Source organism: Nomascus leucogenys, chromosome 3 (assembly GCF_006542625.1).
Source record: "Nomascus leucogenys isolate Asia chromosome 3, Asia_NLE_v1, whole genome shotgun sequence".
Taxonomy (NCBI): Eukaryota; Metazoa; Chordata; class Mammalia; order Primates; family Hylobatidae; genus Nomascus; species Nomascus leucogenys.
In genome coordinates this window covers 41,554,995-41,580,433 of record NC_044383.1, presented here as the reverse complement: position 1 = coordinate 41,580,433, position 25,439 = coordinate 41,554,995, and the positions used below count along the sequence as shown (strand labels likewise).

At 40.8% G+C, this 25,439-nt stretch overlaps 1 protein-coding gene across 3 annotated transcripts in view; it reads left to right on the top strand.

The window, feature by feature from the left end:
* The window catches only part of BTAF1 (B-TFIID TATA-box binding protein associated factor 1), a 107,861-nt gene extending 97,593 nt beyond the window's left edge, over positions 1-10,268 (top strand). For 2 of the 3 annotated variants that reach the window (XM_030809266.1, XM_003255219.4), the window contains 4 exons: positions 4,025-4,236; positions 5,863-6,022; positions 6,397-6,567; positions 8,053-10,268. In XM_030809266.1, coding sequence (XP_030665126.1) covers positions 4,025-4,236; positions 5,863-6,022; positions 6,397-6,567; positions 8,053-8,196 — 687 coding nt within the window. In that variant the 3' untranslated portion in view covers positions 8,197-10,268. The remainder of the gene's footprint in view (positions 1-4,024; positions 4,237-5,862; positions 6,023-6,396; positions 6,568-8,052) is intronic. The other variant, XM_030809267.1, reaches the window with a different exon arrangement.
* The last annotated feature ends 15,171 nt before the right edge of the window (positions 10,269-25,439 follow it).

The following is a 25,439-nucleotide window of genomic DNA, read 5'->3' as shown; positions in this document are numbered from 1 at the left end:
GACTTTGTGAGACTTAGCAAATATTTTATATGAGGCAAAGTTGAGTTTGATTTGATGGCAAATTCACTATAAGAACGGTGTGAATTAGTTGCCAGTAAATAAAACTAATAGGATCTTGGCTGGGATTAATAACTATATAATGGCCAAAATGAGGGCATCATAGTTTCACTGTATTTCATACTAGTCAGAACAAATATTGAGTTTTTTTTTTCTTTCCTTTCTTTCTTTTTTGAGACAGAGTCTCGCTCTGTCGCCCAGGCTGGAATGCAGTGGCGTGATCTCGGCTCACTGCAAGCTCTGCCTCCTGGGTTCACGCCATTCTCCTGCCTCAGCCTCCCGAGTAGCTGGGACTGTAGACACCCGCCACCATGCCAGGCTAATTTTTTTTGTATTTTTAGTAGAGACGGGGTTTCACCGTGTTAGCCAGGATGGTCTCGCTCTCCTGACCTCATGATCCGCCTGCCCTGGCCTCCCAAAGTGCTGGGATTACAGGTGTGAGCCAGCCACCACGTCCGGCCCAAATTTTGAGTTTTATAGTTTTGACCACTACAAGTGGAAGATGAAAATGGTAAAACATCTAGAAGCCATTTTATATGAGGAATGATTGGAAAAACTGGGGTAATTTAGCCTATGCTGAAGTTAGGGCAAGATAAAATTGAAATGCTCTCTAGGGTGTCAGCTGACCTCTCAAACACCCATTATTAGATGGCCTTGGTAAATATTTGCTAGAGTCTAGTAATCAACTTTTCAAGGTCCTGAACTCGATCAGTCTCTCAGAGCAGACTTGGGTTATAGATTAGTGAGAATACCAGAGTATCAATTCTGCTACCAGACAGGAATACTCATGTCAAATGATATGTCCACATATTCAGTAGGATAGCTGCACTGGGGAAAGATTACATTAGGAAGAATGTCTGGTAAGTATGGACTTGGAGAAGTCCTAGTTGGATATCCTTAATATAACTGGTTATCTTTAAGGTTTTGACATTGCTGCCTATGGAACTGAGATAATTGAGTGTGCATGACACAGACATTCTGATAAAATTTCACTCACTGGAACTCTTATGGGATCTGTATAGGATGTCACACTTATTTTTTTTTTTTTTTTTGTGACGGAGTCTAGCTCTGTAGCCCAGGCTGGAGTGCAGTGGCACGATCTCGGCTCACTGCAAGCTCCGCCTCCTGGGTTCACGCCATTCTCCTGCCTCAGCCTCCCAAGTAGCTGGGACTACAGGCGCCCACCACTATGCCCGTCTAATTTTTGTATTTTTAGTAGAGATGGGGTTTCACCATGTTAGCCAGGATGGTCTCGATCTCCTGACCTCGTGATCTGCCCGCCTCGGCCTCCCAAAGTGCTGGGATTACAGGCATGAGCCACCGCGCCTGGCCTAGGATGTCACACTTATAACACTTTTTTTTCTTGTCCTAGAGAGAGGGTCTTACCCTGTCGCTCAGGCTGGAGTACAGTGGTGTGGTCATAACTCCAACTTCAAACTCTTGGGCTCAAGCAATCCTTTCACCTCAGCCTCCCAAGTAACTAGGACTACAGGTGTGCGCTACCACAGCTGGCTAATTTTTTTTGTTTTTTAGTGATGGGGTCTTCCTATATTGGCTAGGCTGGTCTGGAACTCCTGGCCTCAAGCAGTGTTCCCACATTGGCATCCCACAGTGCTGGGATTATAGGCATGAGTCACTATGCCCAGCCAATATACATTATTTATACTGGGTACCACATAGTCACTTCTCTCCTGAGACACCTTAGATAGGACTTTTTAAAAGAAACAGCTTGAATAGTAATTTGATCGCAGATTTAAGGGCAAGATGTAAGGATAATTACATCGATCAGACTTGTTTATTTGGAGGAATGTCTCCCTAGTATACCATATGCTACTATGTAATAAAAATCTCAAACTTTAAGGGCTGTTAGGTAGAAGAATGAGAACATGTGTTCTTTCTCAAGCATTGAATTGTGACAATAGATGTGAAATGTTGTCTACCAGGGAAGATTTTAGAGATTCAGTGTCCAAAGTTTTTATTGGGAGCTGGTCACATATACTCCCTTTGCCTAGCATGGATCAAAATTCCAGACCCTCAGAAGGCAGGTTTCAGCCTAAATCATATTATTTGCACAGTAGTTGAGGCACAGTAAACTATCATTACCAGTTGGGGACTGATGGGAAGACTCCTAAAATCCAAGTTCCAAACTTCAACCTTACAAAGAGGACTTTCTGAGGAAAACAGTGTCCTTTTCTGTACAACACCCTAAGTGTTTTACATTGAGTTTGGAGTTTGCCTGGATGGCCTTTTGGTTATCTTTCCTATCAGAGCTTTTGGTTTTTTGAGTAACTTCTGTTAGTAGAAAGGAGAAAGCATCCTGCATGAAGATCTTAGATTGGCCTGGTACAGTGGCTCACGTGTGTAACCCCAGCACTTTGGGAGACTGAGGCAGATCACCTAAGGTCAGGAGTTCGAAACCAACCTGACCAACATGGCAAAACCCCATCTCTACTAAAATTACAAAAATTCACTGGGTGTGATGGCAGGCATCTGTAATCCCAGCTACTTGGGAGGCTGAAGCAGGAGAATATCTCGAACCTGGGAGCTGGAGGTTGCAGTGAGCCAAGATCACGCCACTGCACTCCAGCCTGGGTGATAGAGGGAGACTCCGTCTCCAAAAAAAAAAAAGATCTGGCCGGGCGCGGTGGCTCACGCTTGTAATCCCAGCACTTTGGGAGGCCGAGGTGGGCAGATCACGAGGTCAGGAGATCGAGACCACGGTGAAACCCCGTCTCTACTAAAAAATACAGAAAATTAGCCGGACATGGTGGCGGGCACCTGTAGTCCCAGCTACTCAGAGAGGCTGAGGCAGGAGAATGGCGTCAGCCCGGGAGGCGGAGCTCGCAGTGAGCAGAGATTGCGCCACTGCACTCCAGCCTGGGCGACAGAGCGAGACTCCGTCTAAAAAAAAAAAAAAAGATCTTAGATTTTGTTTTTGCAACCTCTGCCTTCAGGGTTCCAACAATTCTCCTGTCTCAGCCTCTCAAGGAGCTGGGACTACAGGTGCGTGCCACTACACCTGGCTGTTTTGCATTTTTAGTAGAGACAGGATTTTGCCGTGTTGGCCCGGCTGATCTCAAACTCTTGACCTCAAGTGATCTGCCTGCCTCGGCCTCCCAAAGTGCTGGGATTACAGGTGTATAAGCCACCACTGCCGGCCCAGCTCTTACATTTTGAACAGAGTTCAGTAATAGCTAAAATACTATGGATGAAGAAGAGTACTATTGGGTATACTGTTTGTCAAATTGATCTAAACATGATTCTCTTGGATTTTATTCACTCATTTATTAATTGTACTTGCTGTGTGCAAGGCACCAAACCACTTTAGGAATAAGTATAAATGATCTATAGCAAAGTGTGGTTTCTGCCATTAAAGATCTTGGTCTACAGATAGAGTAGTAAGCTTGTCAAGAATCCAAATCTAGCTAAATGCTTCTTTTCTGTAATTTTTTTTACCAAATGTGGCTACCCCATTGTTTTCTTCATACATTGTTGAATAACCCTTTAGGAACCAGTTTTCCTGTGGTATCTTCTTTGTCATTACTTTCAATAAACATTTATTGAGGCTTTAGCCTCAAGGATTAAGGAAAAGGAAGGTAGGTTTGTTATTAGTTAAACTTCTGAGCCGGGCGTGGTGGCTCATGCCTATAATCCTTGCACTTTGGGAGGCCGAGGCAGGAGGGTCACTTGAGCTCAGGAGTTCAAGACCAGCCTGAGCAACATAGTGAGACCTTGAGTCTATGAAAAAAAAATTAAATGAAAACTTCTGAAGAGGTGACCAGGGAACTCTAAGCCTCAAAAACTAGTTCAGTGTGCTGCAGGGTGACAGATTGCAGCCCAAAGTGCTAATCTGCTTTCCAGATTTCAGGGACATTTAACCTTTTCTTGCCACAGAGAGAAATGTCAAAGTGAGATTGGTTATCTACTTTTATTGAACACTTATGTAGTTTTTTTTTTTCTTCCTAAGTTGCTGTTAGACTGCGGTTTGGGAAATGGCAGCACTTCCGAGAGTGGCACAGAGTCTGTTGTGGCCCAGCACAGGATACTGATCTTCTGTCAGCTGAAAAGCATGCTTGATATAGTAGAGCATGATCTCCTCAAACCTCACTTGCCATCTGTCACTTACTTGAGATTAGATGGCAGCATACCTCCTGGTCAGAGGCATTCCATTGTTTCCCGGTAAGTGGCTTCTAAGACTCTTATTCATAAATAAATATATTATTACTTACATAGAAGTTTGCCCCATGAAATATTTTCATTGGCTAAATATCTGCAAATGTGTTTTTTAAATTGTGTAATTCACCCCAAGTCCCTTTTTAAATATAGAACTACATAAATATAATCGAATAGATTATTTGTTTAGTATATGAAAAGGTGTGACTATAATAGGAAAGCACTCTGAAGAGCATGAAAGAAATTTAAGGCATCAGCCAACAGTAAGGATGACTACTTTCCCCCTTACCTTTTTGGGAGAATTAGGGTGAGAGGAACCAAACAAGTGGCTTAGCTAAAATCTCCATCCTAATCCCTGTTTGTGCACTGAGAACAAGTTGGAATCTGGCCCAGCTAGGAAGCAGAACTGGTGAGTGCAGTGTTCACATGTGGTCTGCAGCCTCTACTTTTAAAATCTCAGTGGTTGCCTTTTTTTAAAAAATGCAGATTCCTAGGTTCTGCTTAGTCCCAAAGCTGCTGACTTCAAGAGTAAGCATTTTTAACAAGCATCCCAGCTGGGCACGGTGACTCACGCCTGTAATCCCGCACTTTGGGAGGCCGAGGTGGGTGGATTACTTGAGGTCAGGAGTTCAAGACCAGCCTGGCCAACATGGTGAAACCCCATCTCTACTAAAAATACAAAAATTAGCTGGGTGTGATGGCACATGCCTGTAATCCCAGCTACTCTGGAGGCTGAGGCGGGAAAATGACTTGAACCCGGGAGGTAGAGGTTGCAGTGAGCAGAGATCAGATTGGGCCACTGCATTTCAGCCTGAGCAACAGAGCAAGACTCTGTCTCAAAAAAAACAACAACAACAACAAAAAAAACAAGCATCCCTAAGAGATCATTAGGCATAATAAAGTCAGAGACCCAGGGAGGGACTTTGGAGGCCAACAGGCTCAGGTTTGACTCCTGACTCTGCTATTTAAGCAGTGTTCTCTTGGGCCTGTTTATCATTCACACAGCCTCAGTCTCTGTAAAATAGGGGTATTGGTAATAATACCCTCATAGAGCTATTGTAACAATTAAATAAAATAATGTATATAAAGTACAAAGCCTATTGCTTGACTTGTAGTAAGGATAATAAATCGTAGTTTGGTAGCTGCTATTTTTAATGTTAGTTTTTTCTTTTTCCTAGAAGTTATTAGATATCCTTTGTCAGTGTCTTCTAGGACTAGTACAGCAGTAGCAACCCTAACACTCTCACCTTCTGTCTTCCCTGAATGAAAGTCTAGCCTGTTCTCACACTTCTCTCTGTCCCCATACTTTAAAAGTTCGTAGTCGGGTTTATCTTAATTATAATTAGCATTTAATTATATTTTTGCAAGTTAGTCTTTACCTGATGTTACTAAATTCAATGCATTTCGCCTTATTTTGTATTTATGAAATTCCTGACTAGCTTTGGAATGCCCTCTTTTACTAAAAACGTTATACATATTGAGAGGATATTTTTCTCAGATGATCACATTAAGTATCCCTATTGTGGATTTTTAAAGCAGCATTTTCATTTGTGCTCTTTATTTTTTATTTAGCAGTTTCTGTTATAGGACTTAGGAATGGACTAATTTTATTTTTGTTATCTATACTTTTAGGTTTAATAATGACCCATCTATAGACGTTCTGTTACTTACCACTCATGTTGGTGGCCTGGGACTTAATTTGACAGGCGCTGACACAGTAGTATTTGTGGAGCATGACTGGAATCCTATGCGAGATCTACAAGCCATGGACCGGGCCCATCGCATTGGGCAGGTAAAAGTCAATTTTACCTCACAGATGTTAACCTGTGCATGACAATATACTCCCCCAAAAGGATAGGAAACCTTGGTTTAGTTCTTGCTCTGGTGTTAACATACATGTGTATGACCTTGGACAGATCACTTACTCTTCTGTGGTATCACTTCCTCATGCATTGAATGAGGTGCTAGCACTTAAGAAAACCGGGATCACTGTTCATCCCTAATATTCTGTGATTGCTGCACACATTTTGAGCTCATGTGGCCAGACAAAATAAAAATCTAACCCTAATTAGGTAGTATAAAATAGTACAAGTCTACAAGCCCTCTGACTTGTTGGAACCTCAAAGTTTAATGTGTTACAGTTGCTTAACTGCTTTTCTTATCCAGAAACGTGTGGTTAACGTATACCGATTGATAACCAGAGGAACATTGGAAGAAAAAATAATGGGGTTGCAGAAATTCAAGATGAACATAGCGAATACCGTTATTAGCCAAGAGAATTCTAGTTTGCAGAGCATGGGAACTGATCAGCTTCTTGATCTGTTTACTCTTGATAAGGTAAAGAACTTACACAATTTGTTGTATCTTTGAGTTACAGGCTTCCTGTGACTGCTAAGTTGAAAGTATTAAAGGAGAAGCAAAATGCATTCACTTTAGTATCCATGAGATTACCACTGGAGAGAATTTTTGGTGCCCAGATAAATTCTGCAGCATACTAGGGGATGTGTGAAGTTTTGATTTTTTTTTTTTTTTCCACTGATGTCTTCAGGGTCTTGCCACAAGGTTTCTTTCCTTAGTTCTTTTCTGCTAAAGCACAGCTTATCACTGGAGTCAGTAAGACTCATGGATGAGAGTTCTTGGCCCTGCCTCCTGTTAACTGGTTACCTTAGGCAGATTATCTCTCTGAGCTTCTATACCTATTTTACTACATGGTTGTGAGGTAAGATAATATATGTAAGCAGTCAGAAAGGATATCTAGTGTAGATTCTCAATAAATAGTAGCCATTGTTATTGCAGATGATGGAACTAATACATCAGATAACAATCTGTAATCAAAAGGATGCACCACTTGGAAATATTAGTGAGTCTAATATTGTAAAACCAATATAGTTGGATTTAAAGTCCTACATAGGTTCAGAAAATCCACTGCATACTTAGTATAAATTATGGTGGGGTATATGATTAAAACTAGCTGTAATAACAGAAGTGTACTTCCAAGTAAGAGAAAATCGTTCTGCCATACTGTGTATATGTTAAACCACATTTGAAATAGGTCTAGTTTGGGGTGTTACATTTTAAATGGTAACAAATTAAGTCCCTGGTGGCCAGAATGGAGGCAGGTTCTTCAATCATGTCGTATTGAAAGTCAAGATAAAGTTGAAAGAATGAGACATGTTTAACAGAAAAAAGAAGGCTCAAAGAAACATGCATAGCCGTCTTCAAATAGCTTTTATTCTGTTTGAAGGAATATTCTTATGGGTGACTTTCAGTGACCAGAACTGGGCTCAGAGGGATGTTTTAGGGAAATGGCCTATTGCCATAAAAGGCACTATTTAGACAATTGGCAGAATTTGAAAACAGACTATATATTAGAACATTTTAATATCAGTGTTAGATTTCCTTAATCCAATCTTTATATGGTTATGTAAGAGAATATTTTTGTTGTTAGGAATACATGCTGATTCCTCTCAAAGGATAAAAGGACATGATGTCTACAACTTTCTCTCAAATTGTTAAGGGAAAAAACTGATATCTACCTATATTTCTGACATCCATATATACATACACATTTATAAATGGGGAGAGAGAATGATAAAGCAAATAAGTTCTTTGTTATGTTCTTACAATTCTTCCATAATTTTGAAGTTCTTTCCAAATAAAAAACTGACAAATAAATGTATTTGGAGATCATGAATTTCCCCATCACTTGAAGTACTCCATTCTGTTGAATAATTGTAGTATTAGAAACAAGTGTGATTTTAAAGGAAAATACAATTTGTGAAGTTAACCTCTCATTTTATTTTTTGCCAATTTTTTCTTAAGGATGGCAAAGCAGAAAAAGCTGACACCTCTACTTCTGGGAAAGCAAGTATGAAATCAATTCTTGAAAACCTGAGTGATCTTTGGGATCAAGAGCAGTATGATTCAGAGTACAGCCTGGAAAATTTTATGCATTCTCTCAAGTAACTATCAAATATTGTAAATGCAATTGCTGCTAGTTCAGTTACATTTCTGCTGATATTCAGCAAATTTCTAAGTTTATGGTGAACTTTTAACTCAATGTGTAAATAGATCTGGAGAATAGTCAGCATAATGCTGGCTCTTGTTTCACTGGGGGAAACAAGTTATTCTCAAATATTTGCACTGTATTAAATTTAAATGTTAATGTGAAATGGTTTAAATTTTACATGCTGAAAAGCTGCAGAGCAGAGGAACCAAACCAGGTTTATTTGTGCTACCAGGAGGTGTTCTTAATGGGAACAGGCCTCCTATCTTTAGTCACTTTGTACAGGATGATATCCATGAGTACTTTAATGTTTGTATATGTTTTTTCTTTTAAATAGAACTTGTTTTTATAATTGATTTAAAATAGGGCTTTTTTTCTATAAAAGCCTTAATGAGCCATAATTTTAAGAATATAAGAATAATGACTATGATATTGGTCAGTCTTAGAACATGAAAATGTCAGACAATGAATTTAATCGGGCCCTTGGTGGAAACATTTATATATTTAATGCAGATGCATAGTGTTTTTCAAATCTTTAACATCATTTTTTCAACTTTTAAGATATATCAACTATTCTAAATACAGGTAATGGTATATTTAAGGCTACCATAACATCCTATTTAGAGGGTGTTTTTTTTTTTAATTTATCTAATGGCTACGATATAGCCAGATTCAAATAACATATGTACTCAATAGGTTTCAATCATATATATAATATATTTTTTGTAACTATGAACATATACAGTTTTCCAGAAGTAGATTTTACACTGTTTAGAATTCCAACACCTACAGTGGAAAGACTGTTTATTGTAGTAATGCATGGCTGAAGCATAAAAGGGAGAGAGAATTTCTTTATATACACAAACATACATGAATATGCATATCTATATGCATAGATGTACCTATCCTGCATCCAAAAAGGTGCCTGGTATTGGCACTAAAATCATGTAGTTATACTGGGCAGCAATAATAACTGGGCATGAGGCTGATTACCCAATGGTGAGGGTAGGTATATGTAGATAGATGTGCATGTATGTGTTTGTATATATAATTTTATAAGTTTCATGCATAAATTAATACATGCCTGTGTGCATACATATGTATGGGATATATTTGTATATATATGTACAGGTAATAAACATCCCCAAGGTTTGTGGCTGGCCATACACATAGGCATCAGTTTAACAACCATCAGACCTCAGCTGTACAATAACAGGTGTTTTGTTTAATTAAAATTATACTGTTCTGCAGCATTTAGACATTTGTCACATTTCATTAGCTTTGACAACCATACTGTAACATTAAACCTAGCATTCCACAAGAGAATAAATATAAGATTGAAACTGTAAAATATATGCAACTGTGTGTGTTATTTGTAGGAAATGGTCACTAGAAAGAGCAAAAGATTATTCAGGTATACAGGTTTTTTTTCATTGTTTAGGATTTTAACTCAAAACTTTATGTAGAAGAACATTTCAGTATATTTGAGTTGAATTTTTTTTATTAACTAACTATTTATTTGCTAGTTCCATAAACCAGCTCTTTAACATAGCTCATAGTAATTGATATTTTCTAAGAATAAGTACAGAGCAATATATCATTAAAGGGCTATGAAGGGGCAAAAGAAATCACACCGTAAAAGTTAGTACTTTTTCCCAATTTGAAATGTCAGATAGAGCTAGAAGTCAGATATTTAGGCTGTTTAAACTTTCTCAGAGTTTAATCAAAAGGTGTGTATTTCTAGAAGGATGACTAGGAAAATGATGTGTGGTGGCTTCTGAATGAGAAACAGGAGTCAGGACTGACAGGAAAACTTAGAGTGGCTATAACATTTTTAAAATAATCTTTTGAGTTGTAAAATAGTAAATCACACATTCCAACTTTTCCATAGAAAGGAAAACACGTAAACAGGTAAGAACTAAAAGTATTCTCAATTAAATGACCCAGTCATTGTAGTACATCTTAAGAATAATGAAGAGATGTGGAGAATTGAACTGAGTAATGAATGATATTAAAGAACTGCTGTCAATTTTATGGATGTGATGATTTGGTAGTTTTTTTAATGTATGGGTGTGGGAAGTAAAACAAGCATGATAGAATGTTAACGATTTTAAACTGGGAATTGGGTTCATAGATATCCATTGTACTACTCCCCTTGGTTTTTGTTATGATAGGAAATAGCAAACTTAAAAATATAGATTCAGAGATTATTAGTCTTACCATTTGGGTTTCTTGTAGGAAAATCTTAACATTTGGGGGCCTGGGTATTTTTGTTTCATATATACACTTATATATATGCTTATTATATATGCTTATTTATTCTACAAACATTTCTCCAAAAAATATTCTAGTGAAAGGGTAAAAGTCTTTGATGTTGGGACTGATTGAACTGGTATAGCCTTATTCCTTCTGGATGGTTTCTGTGAACTTATTCAAAAGTAAATATTCCACTAAAGCTATTTGAGAATGTGATCACTTATAGACAAAAGTGGAACTCGAACATGATAGAAATTCTACAAAAGTAACAAGCACTCCATCACACATCTGTTCTAAATATTTAATCCTAATAGAATCTGCTATGTCCTGCAGACCTCCCATGCTGGCACCAGTGGAGTCTAAAGTGAAATTGGGCTGGGCACGGTGGCTTATGCCTATGGGAGGCCAAGGCAGGAGGATCACTTGAGCCCAGGAGTTCAAGACCAACTGGGCAACATAGGGAGATCCTGTCTCTACAAAAAATAAAAAAATTAGCCAGGCACAGTGGCATGCTTTTCTTGTCCCAGCTACTCAGGAAGCTGAAGCGAGTTTGAGGTCGCAGTGAGCTATGACTTCACCACTGCGCTCTAGCTGGGTGACAGGGCAAGACCCTGTCTCAAAAATAATAATGTGAAATTGATTGCAGGTACACCTGTTATCAGATGCCAGAGGACTCAAGTGAATCAATAAAACAAAAACTTGAGTTATATCAATTAATAGAAAATGCTTCCTATTTATACACAGCATTTTCTTTTCTTTTTTTTTTTTTTTTTTTTTTTTTGCGATGGCGTTTCACTCGTCACCCAGGCTGGAGTGCAGTGGTGCCATCTTGGCTCACTGCAACCTCTGCCTTCAGAGTTGAAGCCATTCTCCTGCCCCAGCCCTCCTGAGTAGCTGGGACTACAGGCACCTGCCACCATGCGCAGCTGATTTTTTATTTTTAGTAAAGACGGCATTTTGCCATGTTGGCCAGGCTGGTCTTGAACTCTTGACCTCAGGTGATCCACCCGCCTCGGCCTCCCAAAGTGTTGGGATTAAAGGCGTGAGCCACTGTGCCCAGCCTATACACAGCACTTTCAACCACCATCTGTAAAGAGATACAAAGTACCTCCTGCTTCAAGAAAGGGTTCCTATGAGTCTATAATAAATCCACTAAAACCAGTGAAGTTCTGTTAAATATAGGGGCTGAGATCCTAATTTCCATGTAGAGACAAGAGAATTAGTCCCCTCCATAAATCTGCAAAGAGATCACATATTCAAGTAGGACTAGATCCGTGAGCACACGCACAAAGTTATCTATATGAAATCAGAATCCCAGGCCTTTACCATGGGTGTAAGTGTAAGGTCTGGGTTTATGCTAAGTGTTTTATACCGTAAGAACCACAAGTCAAGAAAATAAAATCAATTCTGGCACCCCAGCAGAAACAAATACAAAAACTGCCCTTTAGGGAGAGTTTCTGATAGGGTCCCATAGGATTATCATAGAAGGAAAGATTAAGCCTACATACATACCATCTACAGGAGGAAAAGCCAGCAGATACAAGTAGAATTAATTCTTTTAAGAAGTACAAATAAAATAAATCATAAAACAGATAGGAAAACACTATGAAAGATTAGACATTTGAAAACCAATAAATGAGAAATAGTTCTCAAGGCATTTTACACACAGTTGAAGAGAGAATTTGTGAACTGGAATGTCGAACAAGAGAATCTTGTTAGGAGGTCCAGAAGGAAAGGGAGATCATGGGAACAGAGACAAGTCACTCTCAGGACTATTTTTTATATGCCCCTGCATCTAATCCATCAACAGTTTCTACCATCTCTAGCTACAAAATATATTTCAAATCACTTCACCTGTCTTCATCTCCACTGCTACCACTGTAGTTCTGTGATACCCTAACTTGTATTAACCTGATTGATTCTCTCTTAGCTGAGAAAGCCGGACGGATTCCATTTGGCTCCTTTATTTGCAAGACATTAAGGGCTCCTTACCCACCCCCTTCCTCAAGGACTTAACTTGTGCAAGCTGACTCCCAGCACATCAAAGAGTGCAATTAACTGATAAGGTACTGTGGCAAGCTATGTCCACAGTTCCCAGGAATTTGCTCAGATGATAGTACTCCAAAGCCCCCGCGTTTGTGTCCGGCAGATATCACCCAGAGCCCCCACACCTATCACCTTGTGATGAATTTAAAGCCGCTGCACCTGGAACTGCTTGTTTTCCTGTACCCATTTGTCTTTTTAACTTTTTTGCCTGTTTTACTTCTGTAAGATTGCTACAGCTAGGGTCCCCCTCCCCTCTCTAAACCAAAGTATAAAAGAAAATCTAGCCCCTTCTTTGGGACTGAGAGAATTTTGAGCACTAGCCGTCTCTCGGTTGCCGGCTAATAAAGGACTCCTGAATTAGTCTCAAAGTGTGACTTTTCTCTATAACTCGCTTGGTTACAACTTTTCCCACCACCATCTTGCCTCTCCTAGAATACTGTCATCTTACTGGTCTTCCTACTTGCCGAATCCTCCAGTGTCGTCCTGTCATCTTTAAACCAAATCAAAATTCCTTACTATAAGCCCTACAAGTTGTGGCCCTTGCCCATCCCTCTGACTTTGTTTCTTGTCATATCCCAGTATGTTTACCTCCAATCAAGTCAGTATGTCCTCCTTGCTATGCCTCAACATAAAATCACATGTGTTTCCATCTTAGTTTTGGTTCTGGTACAGCTGGGTAAATGGTATGTATTGTGGGAGAGATGGGGAACACTGAAAAGGGAGTAAATTGGGGGTAGGTGGAGGTGGAAAGTAGGAAGTCAAGAATTCTGTTTTGTTCATGTTAAATTTGAGGTGCCTGTTAGATGCATCAAAGTACGGATACAGAGTAGGCAGGCAGATATAGGAGTCTGGAACTCAACGAAAAAGTCAAGACTAGAGAGAGAAATTTAGAAGACAGTATTTTAAGGTATGAGATTGCATGAGAGCTCCTGGGGTTTACTTATATAATGGGAATCCTATAGAGCAGTAAGAAGTCAGTGAGTAACTAATAAAACACTGTTGAATCTCAAAACAGCAGTGAGTTTTTAAAAAGTATACTTTGAGTCCATTTAGATGAAGATCAAAAACAAAATATTGTTTATGGCTGTACAAAAACACAATCACACATATGGTTATTTCACATTTGAAGAATAAAAATTGTCAGTCATATGAACATTTATTGATTGTTTCCTGCTATGTACTAGACACAGTGGGAGAAACTCAAAAGACCAGTGAGGAAGGAGGATACTGCAGCCAACAGTTGGCATTGTTACATTAATTTTAGAAAAAGTAGCCTTCAGGCAAAAAGTATTACTTGGAGTAGAGGGTATCTCCTAAAGATAACAGATTCAGGCCCAGACATGGTGGCTCACACCTGTAATCCGAGCACTTTGGGAGGCCAAGGCGGGGAGATCACCTGAGGTCAGGAGTTTGAGAATGGCCTGGCCAACGTGACGAAACCCCGTCTCTACTGAAAATACAAAAAATTAGCTGGGCATGGTGCTGCAAACCTGTAGTCCCCAGCCACTCGAGAGGCTGAGACAGGAGAATCACTTGAACCTGGAAGGCGGAGGCTGCAGTGAGCCAAGATCGCACCACTGCACTCCAGCCTGGGCGACAGAGTGAGACTCAGTCTCAGAAACAACAACAACAACAAAAAATATACATCCAAAAAAAAAAAAAGATTCGGTTAACCAGGAGAATAAAGCAATTCTAAATTGATGTGCACTTCAAAAACATGAAGCAAACATGGACAAAACAACAAAAAGACATGGACAAGTCCAAGGTCATAGTGGGATTGTAACACACCTCTCAAGTGGACCAGAAGAAAACATGCAATAAGATATAGACAATTTTAGTACAGTGAACAAGTGTGATTTAATTGACTCGTCTATACTCACATATATAGGGGTGTGTGTGTGTGTGTGTGTGTGTGTGTGTGTGTGTGTGTGTGTATAGAGACAGAAAGAGAGAGACTTTTTTTTTTTTTTTTTTTTGAGATGGAGTTTCGCTCTTGTTGCCCAGGCTGGAGTGCAGTGGTGCAATCTTGGCTCACTGCTACCTCCATCTCCTGGGTTCAAGCGATTCTCCTGCCTCAGCCTCCCAAGTAGCTGGGATTACAAGCATGTGCCCCCATGCCCGGCTAATTTTTTGTATTTAGTAGAGACGGGGTTTCACCGTGTTGGTCAGTCTGGTCTTTTAACTCCTGACCTCAGGTGATCCACTCGCCTCAGCCTCCCAAAGTGCTGGGATTACAGGTGTGAGCCATTGCGCCCAGCTGAGAGAAACTTAACAACTTCAGAATACATTCTACGTTCTTTGGAAGCTCATGTGCAACATGGACGCAAAGTGACCATTATGCTGAGCCATAACTTCTGGCAAATTTCAACAAATTGAAATCATACATACTGTCCTCTTTCTCTGCTCCTATTCGACAATATACCTTAGATCCTAGCCAGTATGGTAACACAGGAAAAATATGAAGACAATACAGATTAGAAAGAAAGCAAGCTTTCTTTATTCACAAACAACATGACTGGGTGGAAAATCCCAAAGAATCTACCAAAAAAGCTTCTAGAATTAAGTGATTTAGCAAGCAACAAAATCCAGGAAGTAGATAAAAGTTTTACAAAATATGTAAAAGGTCTGCTGAAAACTATACAACAGATAAAAAGAACTTCAAAAATAGATGTACCATGTTCATGGAACACTTAGAAGTGGTTAAGGTAATTTTATTTTTTTTACTTCAATTAAAAAATTAAAGAGATCAAGAAAACTGCTAACAAAAAGCTGGGATAGCTCAAAGAATTCATAACAAAATTATTAGAGATAAAGAGGGGCATTATATAATAAAGGGGCCAATTCTCTATGAAAATAACAATTTTTAATGTGTACACACCTAACAACAGAGCATCGAAATATGTGAGGCAAAAACGGACAGAACTGCAAGGAGAAATAAACAAATCTGCTGTTATAGTTAGAGGCTTCACACATTTCTCTCAATAATTGACAGATCTAACAGGCAGAAAATCCTAAGGATTTTCTGAACAATAGTCAACAGAAGAGTAAACATACTTCTTAAGCTGACATGGAGCATTGACCAAGGTAGACATATTCTGGTCCATCACACCTCAACAAACTTAAGTATGCTCTTAGACACAATGGGATTAAACTACAAATCAATTAACAGCCGGATAATCTCCAAATATTTGGGGGTTTAACACGTGGGTCAGAGAAGAAATCTCAAGAGATATTAAAAATATTTTGAAGACAGTGAAAATACAACTTGATGGGATGTGGTAAAAGCACTTGAGAGAAATGTATAGCATTGAATGCAGTTAGTAATGAAAGATCTAAAACCTAAGCTTTCACTTTAGGAAATTGGAGAAAGAAGAGTAATATAAAACTAATGCAAACAGGAGAAAAATAAAAATTAGAGCAAAAAAAAAATGACATTGAAAATAGGAAAAAGAAAAATCAATAAAGGATAAATCCCTGACCAGGTTAACAAAGAGAAAAGAAGACATTGCTCATATCAGAGAGGCCATCCCTATTGAGAACCTGGGCATTAAAAAAATAATAAAGGAATAGGATTAACAACTCTGCCCACAAATTTGATAACAGATGAAATGGATCAGTTCCTTGAAAGGCACAATCTACTAAAATCCACACAAGGAGAAATAGATAATCTGAATAAGCCCATATATACTAAAGAAATTGAATCAATTTTCTGAAACAGCTCCAGACTGAGATGAATTCTACCAAACATCTAAAGAAGAAATTGATATCAATTCTCTATAGTATCTTCTGGAAGATAGACGCCAAAGGAATTCTTCCCTGCTCATTGTATGAGGACAGCATTACAGAAGCATCTCCCTCACCACCAATCCATGGTTGCTCTTTCCTTTTTTTTTTTTTTTTTTTTTTTTTGAGACAGAGTCTCGCTCTGTCACCCAGGCTGGAGTGCAGTGGCACAATCTTGGCTCACTGCAACCTCCGCCTCCTGGGTTCAAGTGATTCCCCTGCCTCAGCCCCCCAAGTACCTGGGATTACAGGTGCGTGCCACCATGCCTAGCTAATTTTTGTATTTTGTAATGTTGTATTTTTAATTTTTGAAGTGACAGGGTTTCACCATGTCAGCTAGGCTGGTCTTGAACTCCTGACCTCAGGTGACCCACCTGCCTTGGCCTCCCAAAGTGCTGGGTTTACAGGCATGAGCCACTGTGCCTGGCCTCCTCTTGTTCAGTTACCTGTGGTCAATTGTGATCTGAAAGTATTAAATAGAAAGTTGCAGAAATAAACAATTTGTAAATTCAAGCACCATCCTGGATAACGTCATGAAATCTCTTGCCATCCTGCTCCATTTCACCCGGGTGTGAATAATCCTGTCTAGGATATTCATACCCTGTACACATTACCACCCATGGTGGCTGATACTGTCTGCCCCTGACATTTAGCCATCAGCATCATTACAGCTTGATGATCTAGGATCACCTGAAGCAGATGATCCCCCTGAGGTATTAATATCATCAGGTTAAAGTGGCCTAAGGCTACATACATCACAGTGCCTGCACCATTCACCTCACTTCCCCTCACTGAATTTTATCATTGCATCATCACAAGAAGGGTGGGTATGGCAAAGATTTAGAGAGAGACCATATTTGCATAACAATATAATTCTTCTATTTTATCAGTAGTTGTTGTTAAGCTCTTACTGTGCCTAATTAAACCATGAACTTTATCATAGGCATGTATGTATAGGAGAAAACATAGTATATATAGGGTCCACTGGGGTCAACATATTCACCACCGATAGGGGGGGGACTACTGTGGACTACTATAATATAAAACCAGATAAAGACATTACAAGAAAGAAAAACTATGCGCCAATATCTCTATGAACATAAATGCAAAAATTCTCACTATAGAACTTCTAGAAAATAACATACGAGAAAATCTAGATGACCTAGGGTTTAGTGACTTTTTAGATACAACACCAAAGACACCATCCGTGAAAGAAAATAACTGTTAAGTGAAAGATGCTAAGCTTGGCGCCGTGGCTCATGTCTGTAATCCCAGCACTTTGGGAGGCCAAGGCAGGCAGGTCACTTGAGGTCAGAAGTTCAAGACCAACCTGGCCAACATGGCAAAACCTCATCTCTACAAAGTAAAAAATAAAAAATTAGCCAAGCATGGTGGCACGTGCCTGTAGTCCCAGCTACTCCGGAGGTAGAGGTTGCAGTGAGCCATGATCGTGCCACTGCACTCCAGCCTGGGCGACAGAGCAAGACTCCATCTCAAAAAAAAAAAAAAAAAAATCTGTCAATAGAATGAGAAGAAAAGCCACAAACAGAAAATTATCTGTAAAACACATAAAGGACTTGTATCCAAATTTTGCAAAAATTTGAGTCTTAAAACTAAAGAAAACTATTAACCCAATTAAAAAGTTGGCAGTAGGTCTGGACAGACACCTCACCCAATAAGATACACAGATGGCAAATAAGCATGTGAAAAGATGCTGTATGTCATATATCATTAAGGAATTGCAAATTAAAACCACCAGATACCACTAAACACCTCTTAGAACAGTGAAAACGCAAAACACAATACCAAATGCTGAAAAGGACACAGAGCAACAGGAACCCATTGCTGGTAGAAATGCAAAATGATACAGCCACTTTGGAAGAGTTTGGCAGTTTCTTACAAAGCAATACAAGGTCATACTGTAAAGTCAAGCACTCATACTCATATTTACCCAAATGAATTGAAAACTTATGTCCACACAAAATCCTGCACATGGATATTTATTTTGTCAGAGCAGAAGAACCACACAAAATCCTGCACATGGATATTTGTCAGAGCATAAGAACTTGAGCACATGGCTATTTGTAGCAGCTTTATTCATAATTGCACCAAACAGGAAGCAACCAAGATGTCTTTCAGTAGGTAAATGGATTTTTAAAAAAGGTACATTCTTATAATGAAATATTATACAGTGATTAAAAAGAAATGAGTAGTGAATCTAGGAAAACACATGGAGGAACCCTACATGAATCTGCTGTGTGAAAGAAGCCAGTTTGAAAAGGCTGCATATTGTGTGATTCCAACTACATGACATTTTGGAAAAGGCTGAAACTACAGTGACAGTCAAAAGTCCAGAGGTCGAGAGGAGACAGAAGGGATGAACAGCTAGAACACATGGGGTTTTCAGGGCAGTTAAATTCTTCTGTGTGACACTATATAATGGTGGTTAAATTATGCATTTGTCAAAACTCAACAATGTACAGCACAAAGAGTGAACCCTAATGTAAACTGTGGATGTTAATAATAATGTATCCATATGAAACAATTGCTGATGCTTAAAAATGTACCATATTTTAGCTGTTACTTTTCCAAGCACAGCTATATAAAAAAAAAAAAAAAAAAACAGACCGCACTAATGCAAGAAGATGTTAATAATAGGAGAAACTGGGGGAAGGATGTTGAGAGGCTCTGGGGGAACTTTGTACTATCTGTTCAATTTTCGGTACTATTTGAGCAATTTTAAATTGCTCTGTAAAATAACAAGAATAGCCACAGGGGCTGGACGCGGTGGCTCACACCTGTAATCCCAGCACTTTGGGAGGCTGAAGCAGGTGGGTCACTTGAGGCCAGGAGTTTGAGACCAGCCTGGCCAACTTGGTGAAACCCTGTCTCTACTAAAAATAGAAAAAATTAGCTAGGTGTTGTGGCACAGACCTGTAATCCCAGCTACTGGGGAGGCTGGGGTGGGAGAATCACTTGAACCCAGGAAGTGAGGTTGCAGTGAGCCAAGATTATGCCACTGCACTCCAGCCTGAGCGACAGAGTCTTGAAAAAAAAAAAACAAATAAAAACCCACATGATAAAAACAATCCGGTCATAAAATACATATAGAGACATTTCACTGAAGAGGACATAAAAAATGGCAGATACGCACATGAAAAAGTGTTCCACATTATTAGCTGTTAGGGAAATAGAAGCGAAAAATACATTGGGATATTACTACACACCTATCAGAATGACCAAAATAAAAAGTAGTGACAATACCAAATCATGAGGATTCAGAGAAACTGCATCACTCATATATTTTGGTGGATATGTGAAATGGTACATTTGCTCTAGAGAAGAGTTTTGTACTTTCTTAAACTTCAGACTACCATATGACCCTGCAGTTGCCCTCCTGGGCATTTATCCCAGAAAAAAAATGAAGAGATGTTCACTCAACCACCTGTACATGACAGTTTATAGCAGCTTTATTTAATAGCCCAAGACTAGAAACAATCCAGATGTCCTTCAACAAGTAAATCGTTAAACAAACGGGTGCATCCATACCACAGACTACCACCTGGCAATAAAAAAGGGATGAACTATTGATACATATAAATGGGATGAATCTCCAGATAATTCTGCCCAAAAACGAAAGTCCCAAAAGGTGATATGTTGCTATTTCCACTTATATAATATTCTTGAAATAAGGAAGTTACAGAACTGGAAAACAGATTAGTGGTTGCCAGGGGTAAAGAAGGGTGGAATGGGAGGGATGTGGGTGTGACTATAAAAGGGAAACCTGAGTGTTCCTTGTGGTGATGAAAATGTTTTGTATCTTTACTGGATCCATGTTAATATTCTGGTTGTGATACTGTAATACAGTTTTGCAAGGTTTTAGAAGGAAACTGGGTAAAGAATACATGGGATCGCTCTTATTTGTTACAACTGTATATGAATCTATTTCAAAATTAATGTTTACTCAGACTATAATGTAGAAGTGGGGCCCATAGATCTTGGATGTTAAATAAGGCTGTATAGGCTGGGCATGGTAGCTCATGCCTGTAATCCTAGCACTTTGAGAGGCTGAGGTGGGTGGATCACCTGAGGTCAGGAGTTCAAGACCAACCTGACCAACATGGCAAAACCCTGTCTCTACTAAAAATACAAAAATTAGCCAGGCATGATGGTGAGCACCTATAATTCTAGCTACTCGGGAGGCTGAGGCAGGAGAATGGCTTGAACCTTGGTGGGGGGTGGGAGGGGGGGCAGGTAGCAGAGGTTGCAGTGAGCCGAGATCACACCACTGCACTCCATCCTGGGCGAAAGTGCGAGACTCCGTCTCCAAGTAAAAAAAAAAAAAGCTGTGTAGGCAAATCAGTATACGTACTGCGAGAGTCATTAGCTTTCAGTGTTTGATGCTCACTGCTCAAGAATCAACTGCAGAGATTAATGGATGAAATTTTTAACTTTATTTCTTTACTCCATGCCTTCTCCCAGATTGTCTAAATTTTTTTTCAAAAACCCCTCTAGGATGTTGGTAGGCTTAAGGAAGAACAGAAAGGAACCTGAAGGTGGGGAGAGAAGAAAACTGGGAGCAAGGAAATTGAAGTTTGGGTGATTGGGAAAACAGGCCAGCCTGGGTGGGCAGCTGGTGGCAATGACAAGCCAGAAAGGAAATCTGGTTTTCAGGAGTGTAAAAAGTGAATTATATGGAGGTTGCTTGGAAGAAAATTCCATTTTGTCCAATATCTGCTTTTAACTTTCACAGGGCTCCTGTTTTGTTTTGTTTTAGTGCTCCATTGAAACTTATAGACAAGTACACAGATCATAGTGTACAACTCAATGAATATTCACAAAGTGAACACACTTTGTATATCCAACACCCAAATCAAGAAATTCACCAGCACTCTAGATGCTGCTTTCAAGCCCCCTTGCAGTTACTCCTTTGCACATTTATATAAATGGAATCATACAAAAAGAGTACTGTGTACTCTTTTTGTGTCTGGCTTATTTTGACCAACATTAATTGTGTGAAATCTTTCTGTAATGTGGCATGTTGTAGATCTTCATTCTCCCTGTTGGGTAGGATTCCATATGTGGATATGCTATAATGTATCCATTCTAATACTGTAGGCCATTTGGATGGCATTCAGTTTGGGGCTATACAAATACTGCTGCTGTGATTATTCTCGTACATGTCTTTTGAACATGCTACATATTTTTGTTGGGCATACACCAATGATTGAAAAAGTGGGTCACAGGATATAGACAAATTCAGTTTTTATAAATGTTTTCCAAAATGGCTGTACCATGCTGTGGTTTGAATGTGTGCCCACAGAAGTTCATGTGTTGAAAACTTAATCCTCAATGCAACAGTGCTGGGAGATGGGACCTAAGAGGTAATGAGGTTGTGAGGGCAAGAGCCTTCATAAAGAGATTAGTGTTGTTATCTAGAGAGTGGCTTAGTTATCATGATAGTGGGTTGTTACAAAGCAAGTCTGGCCGCTGGTACCTCTCCCTGTGCTCAGTTGCCCTTCTGCCATGTTATGACACAGCAAGAAGGCCATGCTCTTGGATTTTTCGACCTCCAGAACGGCGAGAAACAATTTGCTTTATAAATTACCCAGTCTCTGGTATTCTGTTATAGCAGCAGAAAATGGACTAAACATATCACCTTCCACTTTTACCAGTACTTATCTAGATCCTCCCTACCACGTGGCATTTTGTGTCTTTTAAATGTTAGTCATTCTGGTGGGGGATGTACTGGAATTGCACTTTGGTTTGTTTATTTATTTAGAGACAGAGTTTTGCTCTTGTCCAGGCTGGAGTGCAATGGAGTGATCTCGGCTCACTGCAACCTCTACCTCCCAGGTTCAAACCATTCTTGTGCCTCAGCCTCCTGAGTAGCTAGGATCACAGGCATGTGCCACCACACCCAGCTAATTTTTTTTGTATTTTTAGTAGAGAGGGGGTTTCACCATGTTGGTCAGGCTGGTCTTGAACTCCTGACCTTAGGTGATCTGCCCGCCTCAGCCTCCCAAAGTGCTGGGATTACAGGCGTGAGCCACCATGCCTGGCTGCACTTTGGTTTTAATGATAAGTAATGAAATTTAGCAAAATGACCCTGTCTTTTTAAAAACAGACCAGGTGCACAACTCATCACCTTAGGGACTAAGACTTGCCAAGGGAGTTTCTCTTCCACTTACAAAGGGAGTCACTTGGTTTAGGCCTGCACTGAAGGTGACAAGTTGAATGTTTCCCTTAACAGTTGAGACCAGGTGCGGTGGCTCACACCTGTAATCCCAGCACTTTGGGAGGCCAAGGTGGGTGGATCACCTGAGGTCAGTAGTTCAAGGCCAGCCTGGCCAACATGGTGAAACCCTGTCTGTACTAAAAATACAAAAACTAACTGGGCATGGTGGTGGGTACCTGTAGTCCCAGCTACTTGGGAGGCTGAGGCAGGAGAATCGCTTGAACCCTGGAGGCGGAGGCTGCAGTGAGTCAAGGTCATGCCACTGCACTCCAGCCTCCAGCCTGGGCAACAGAGTGAGACTTCATCCCAAAAAACAAACAAACTTAACAGCTGAGCCGAAACCAGCTTAACCAAAGGTTTGACCAATAACAGCAAAGAAGAAAATGACATCACTTGGGCTGACCCTTGAGGGCCAGAATTAAATGTTGAGATGAGTGCTTTGCAGTTACAGCAAAGTCCTCTTTATCTAAATACAAACAATGCCCAAACCTCAATTTTATTCCCTTCATACTACTATGTAATGGGACTGAATACAGATAAATTTCAGTTACATTTCAGTGACCAGCAACACTCCAGCTTGTGGGGACCCACTTGGAACCCCAGACTTGATATGAAGATGATGATGATGATAATGATGAAGACGGAGTTTAGCTCTTGTTGCCCAGGCTGTAGTGCAATGGCGCCATCTTGGCTCACCACAACCTCCGCCTTCTGGGTTCAAGCAATTCTCCTGTCTCAGCCTCCCAAGTAGCTGGGATTACAGGCGCATGCCACCACGCCCGGCTAATTTTGTATTTTTAGTAGAGACGGGGTTTCACCATGTTGGTCAGGCTGGTCTTGAACTCCCGACCTCAAGTGATCCACCCACCTCGGCCTTCCAAAGTGCTGGGATTACAGGCATGAGCCACAGCACCGGCCAAAGATTATTTTAAACTAAAGACATTTGAGATTTAACAGATGCAAAAGTGAGCTTTTTCAGAGCTTCCTTTATCTGACTAAAGGCAGAAACTTCTGAGAGTGAAGCTGCCGTAAATCCCCTCCCAGGGAGCTTCAGTGGGCAGAAAAGGGATGGAGATCATTGGCAATTGCATAAACAAACATCGCCCGAAACTTTCCTATCTCCTAAAACTCATTTGTCTTTCCCAAAGAAACCACTTGATCTTACCATAGATGTCCTTTTCTATGAGAGAGCTCCCCCTCTTTCCCTTATTGTTGGTTATATAAACCCCTATCTCTAATTATGGAAGAAGCAGCCACTTTTGTGCACTTCCATGTGCGTATGGATCAACTTTGTCTTTTGTTAATTTTTAGTTAATTAGCAGACCTCCAAACAAACCTAGCTGGTAGAGGAAAGAGTTTTTCCTCCTGACAATCCTTTGAATGGCAGTAGGACCCACCAATTTGGGCTTTCCTCACCCCATTACTCTCCTAACCCTGTTAATCAATACCCTTTGTAGAACACTTCTTGTTAAAAATATTTTTAAAATCATATATTTAAAATTTATGACTCCAGCGTGGGAGTGCTTATGTGAATATCGCTTCACATACATGTGCCAAAGGTCTAGTGAAACATCACCATGCCCCAGTGTTAAAGCTTAATGTCCATCCGCGCTGCTGGTGATGTTTTCTTTTTGGTAAAGCCGGGACCTTAGACATACTTCCGGCCGCCTCATGGGGCCTGTCCCGCACAGCCATGCAATTAGCAAGCGGGGCTGCTGCAGACTTCAGGCACAGGGAACGCCAGGACTACCGACTGATTTTCCCCGCTAGAAATACACTAGTAGTCATAATGGCACCATTTACTTACCTAGTCCCTCTTCACACCAACAGTTAGGACATCAGAAACTTTTTTTTTTTTTTTTTTTTTAATCAGGGCACAAATGTGTGCTCCTAGTCAGACTGGCCGTCTGAAAGTAGGATTCCAATTGTGGCCTTAATGTATGTTATTTCTAATAAAAGCAGACTTAAAAGGGGCTCAAACACATTTTTCTCTCCATTTGGGTCAGGGGAGGGGGACCAAAGGGCACGAGAGCTCCAAACGTTCCATCCGATCCCAGCGGCACAAGGGCTGAGCCTCCTGGTTTCCCTTGGTGTATAGGGGGCACCTGCTCGCTGCCAGGTGAAAGCTGGTGCTGAATAGAGCAACGTGCAAAGCTGAGCCTCGCGCAGAGCCGGGAGCGACTCCCCCAGGGTGGGCCCTGAGCTGCCCTTCAGGCCCGGTGGCACGGAGGGGCGCGGTTCACCGGCCCGGGTGAGCTTACCTGCAGGGCTGCGGCCAGGAGGAAACGCGCCACCGCCCAGGCCAGGGCCCACGGGTGCGGGAGGGGCAGAATGTCGAACCCGGAGCGGGCACCGAAAGGGTGCGGGCGGGTGACTATGGGTGGTGCGGCCTGGGAGGGAGCCTGAGACAAGACCCGACGCCCCCAGCCGCTCCACGTCGCTCTGCAGGGCGGCTCTCCAGCGGCCGGGTCCTCTTCCAGGCGTACTGGGCGCGCCTGGCCTCGAGCGCCGTAGGAAGGCGCTGCACGGGCCCGAGACACCGACACAGCGGTTTCCTATCATGGGGGTGATCGCCGGGGAGTTGAAAAATACCTGTGGCCAGACCCCAGCCTAAACCAAGTGAATCTGTCTCGGGGACCAGGCTGGGTGGACGCTGGTCCATGCTTGTTCTGAAGGCCCTGCAGGGGATTCGCTGGTGCAGCCACTTGTAATCCGTTTTCTAAATGGATTAGTCAGTACCTAGGAGATGGCTTCTAGCACGCCCAAAATCGATAGGGATTTTTAAAAGACTCATTTTCTGAAAAATCGGAGAGCCAGGTGTGAAAGATAAAGCGAAGTGGCACACCTACCTTTCCACTGACAGTTTTGGTTGCGATTTTG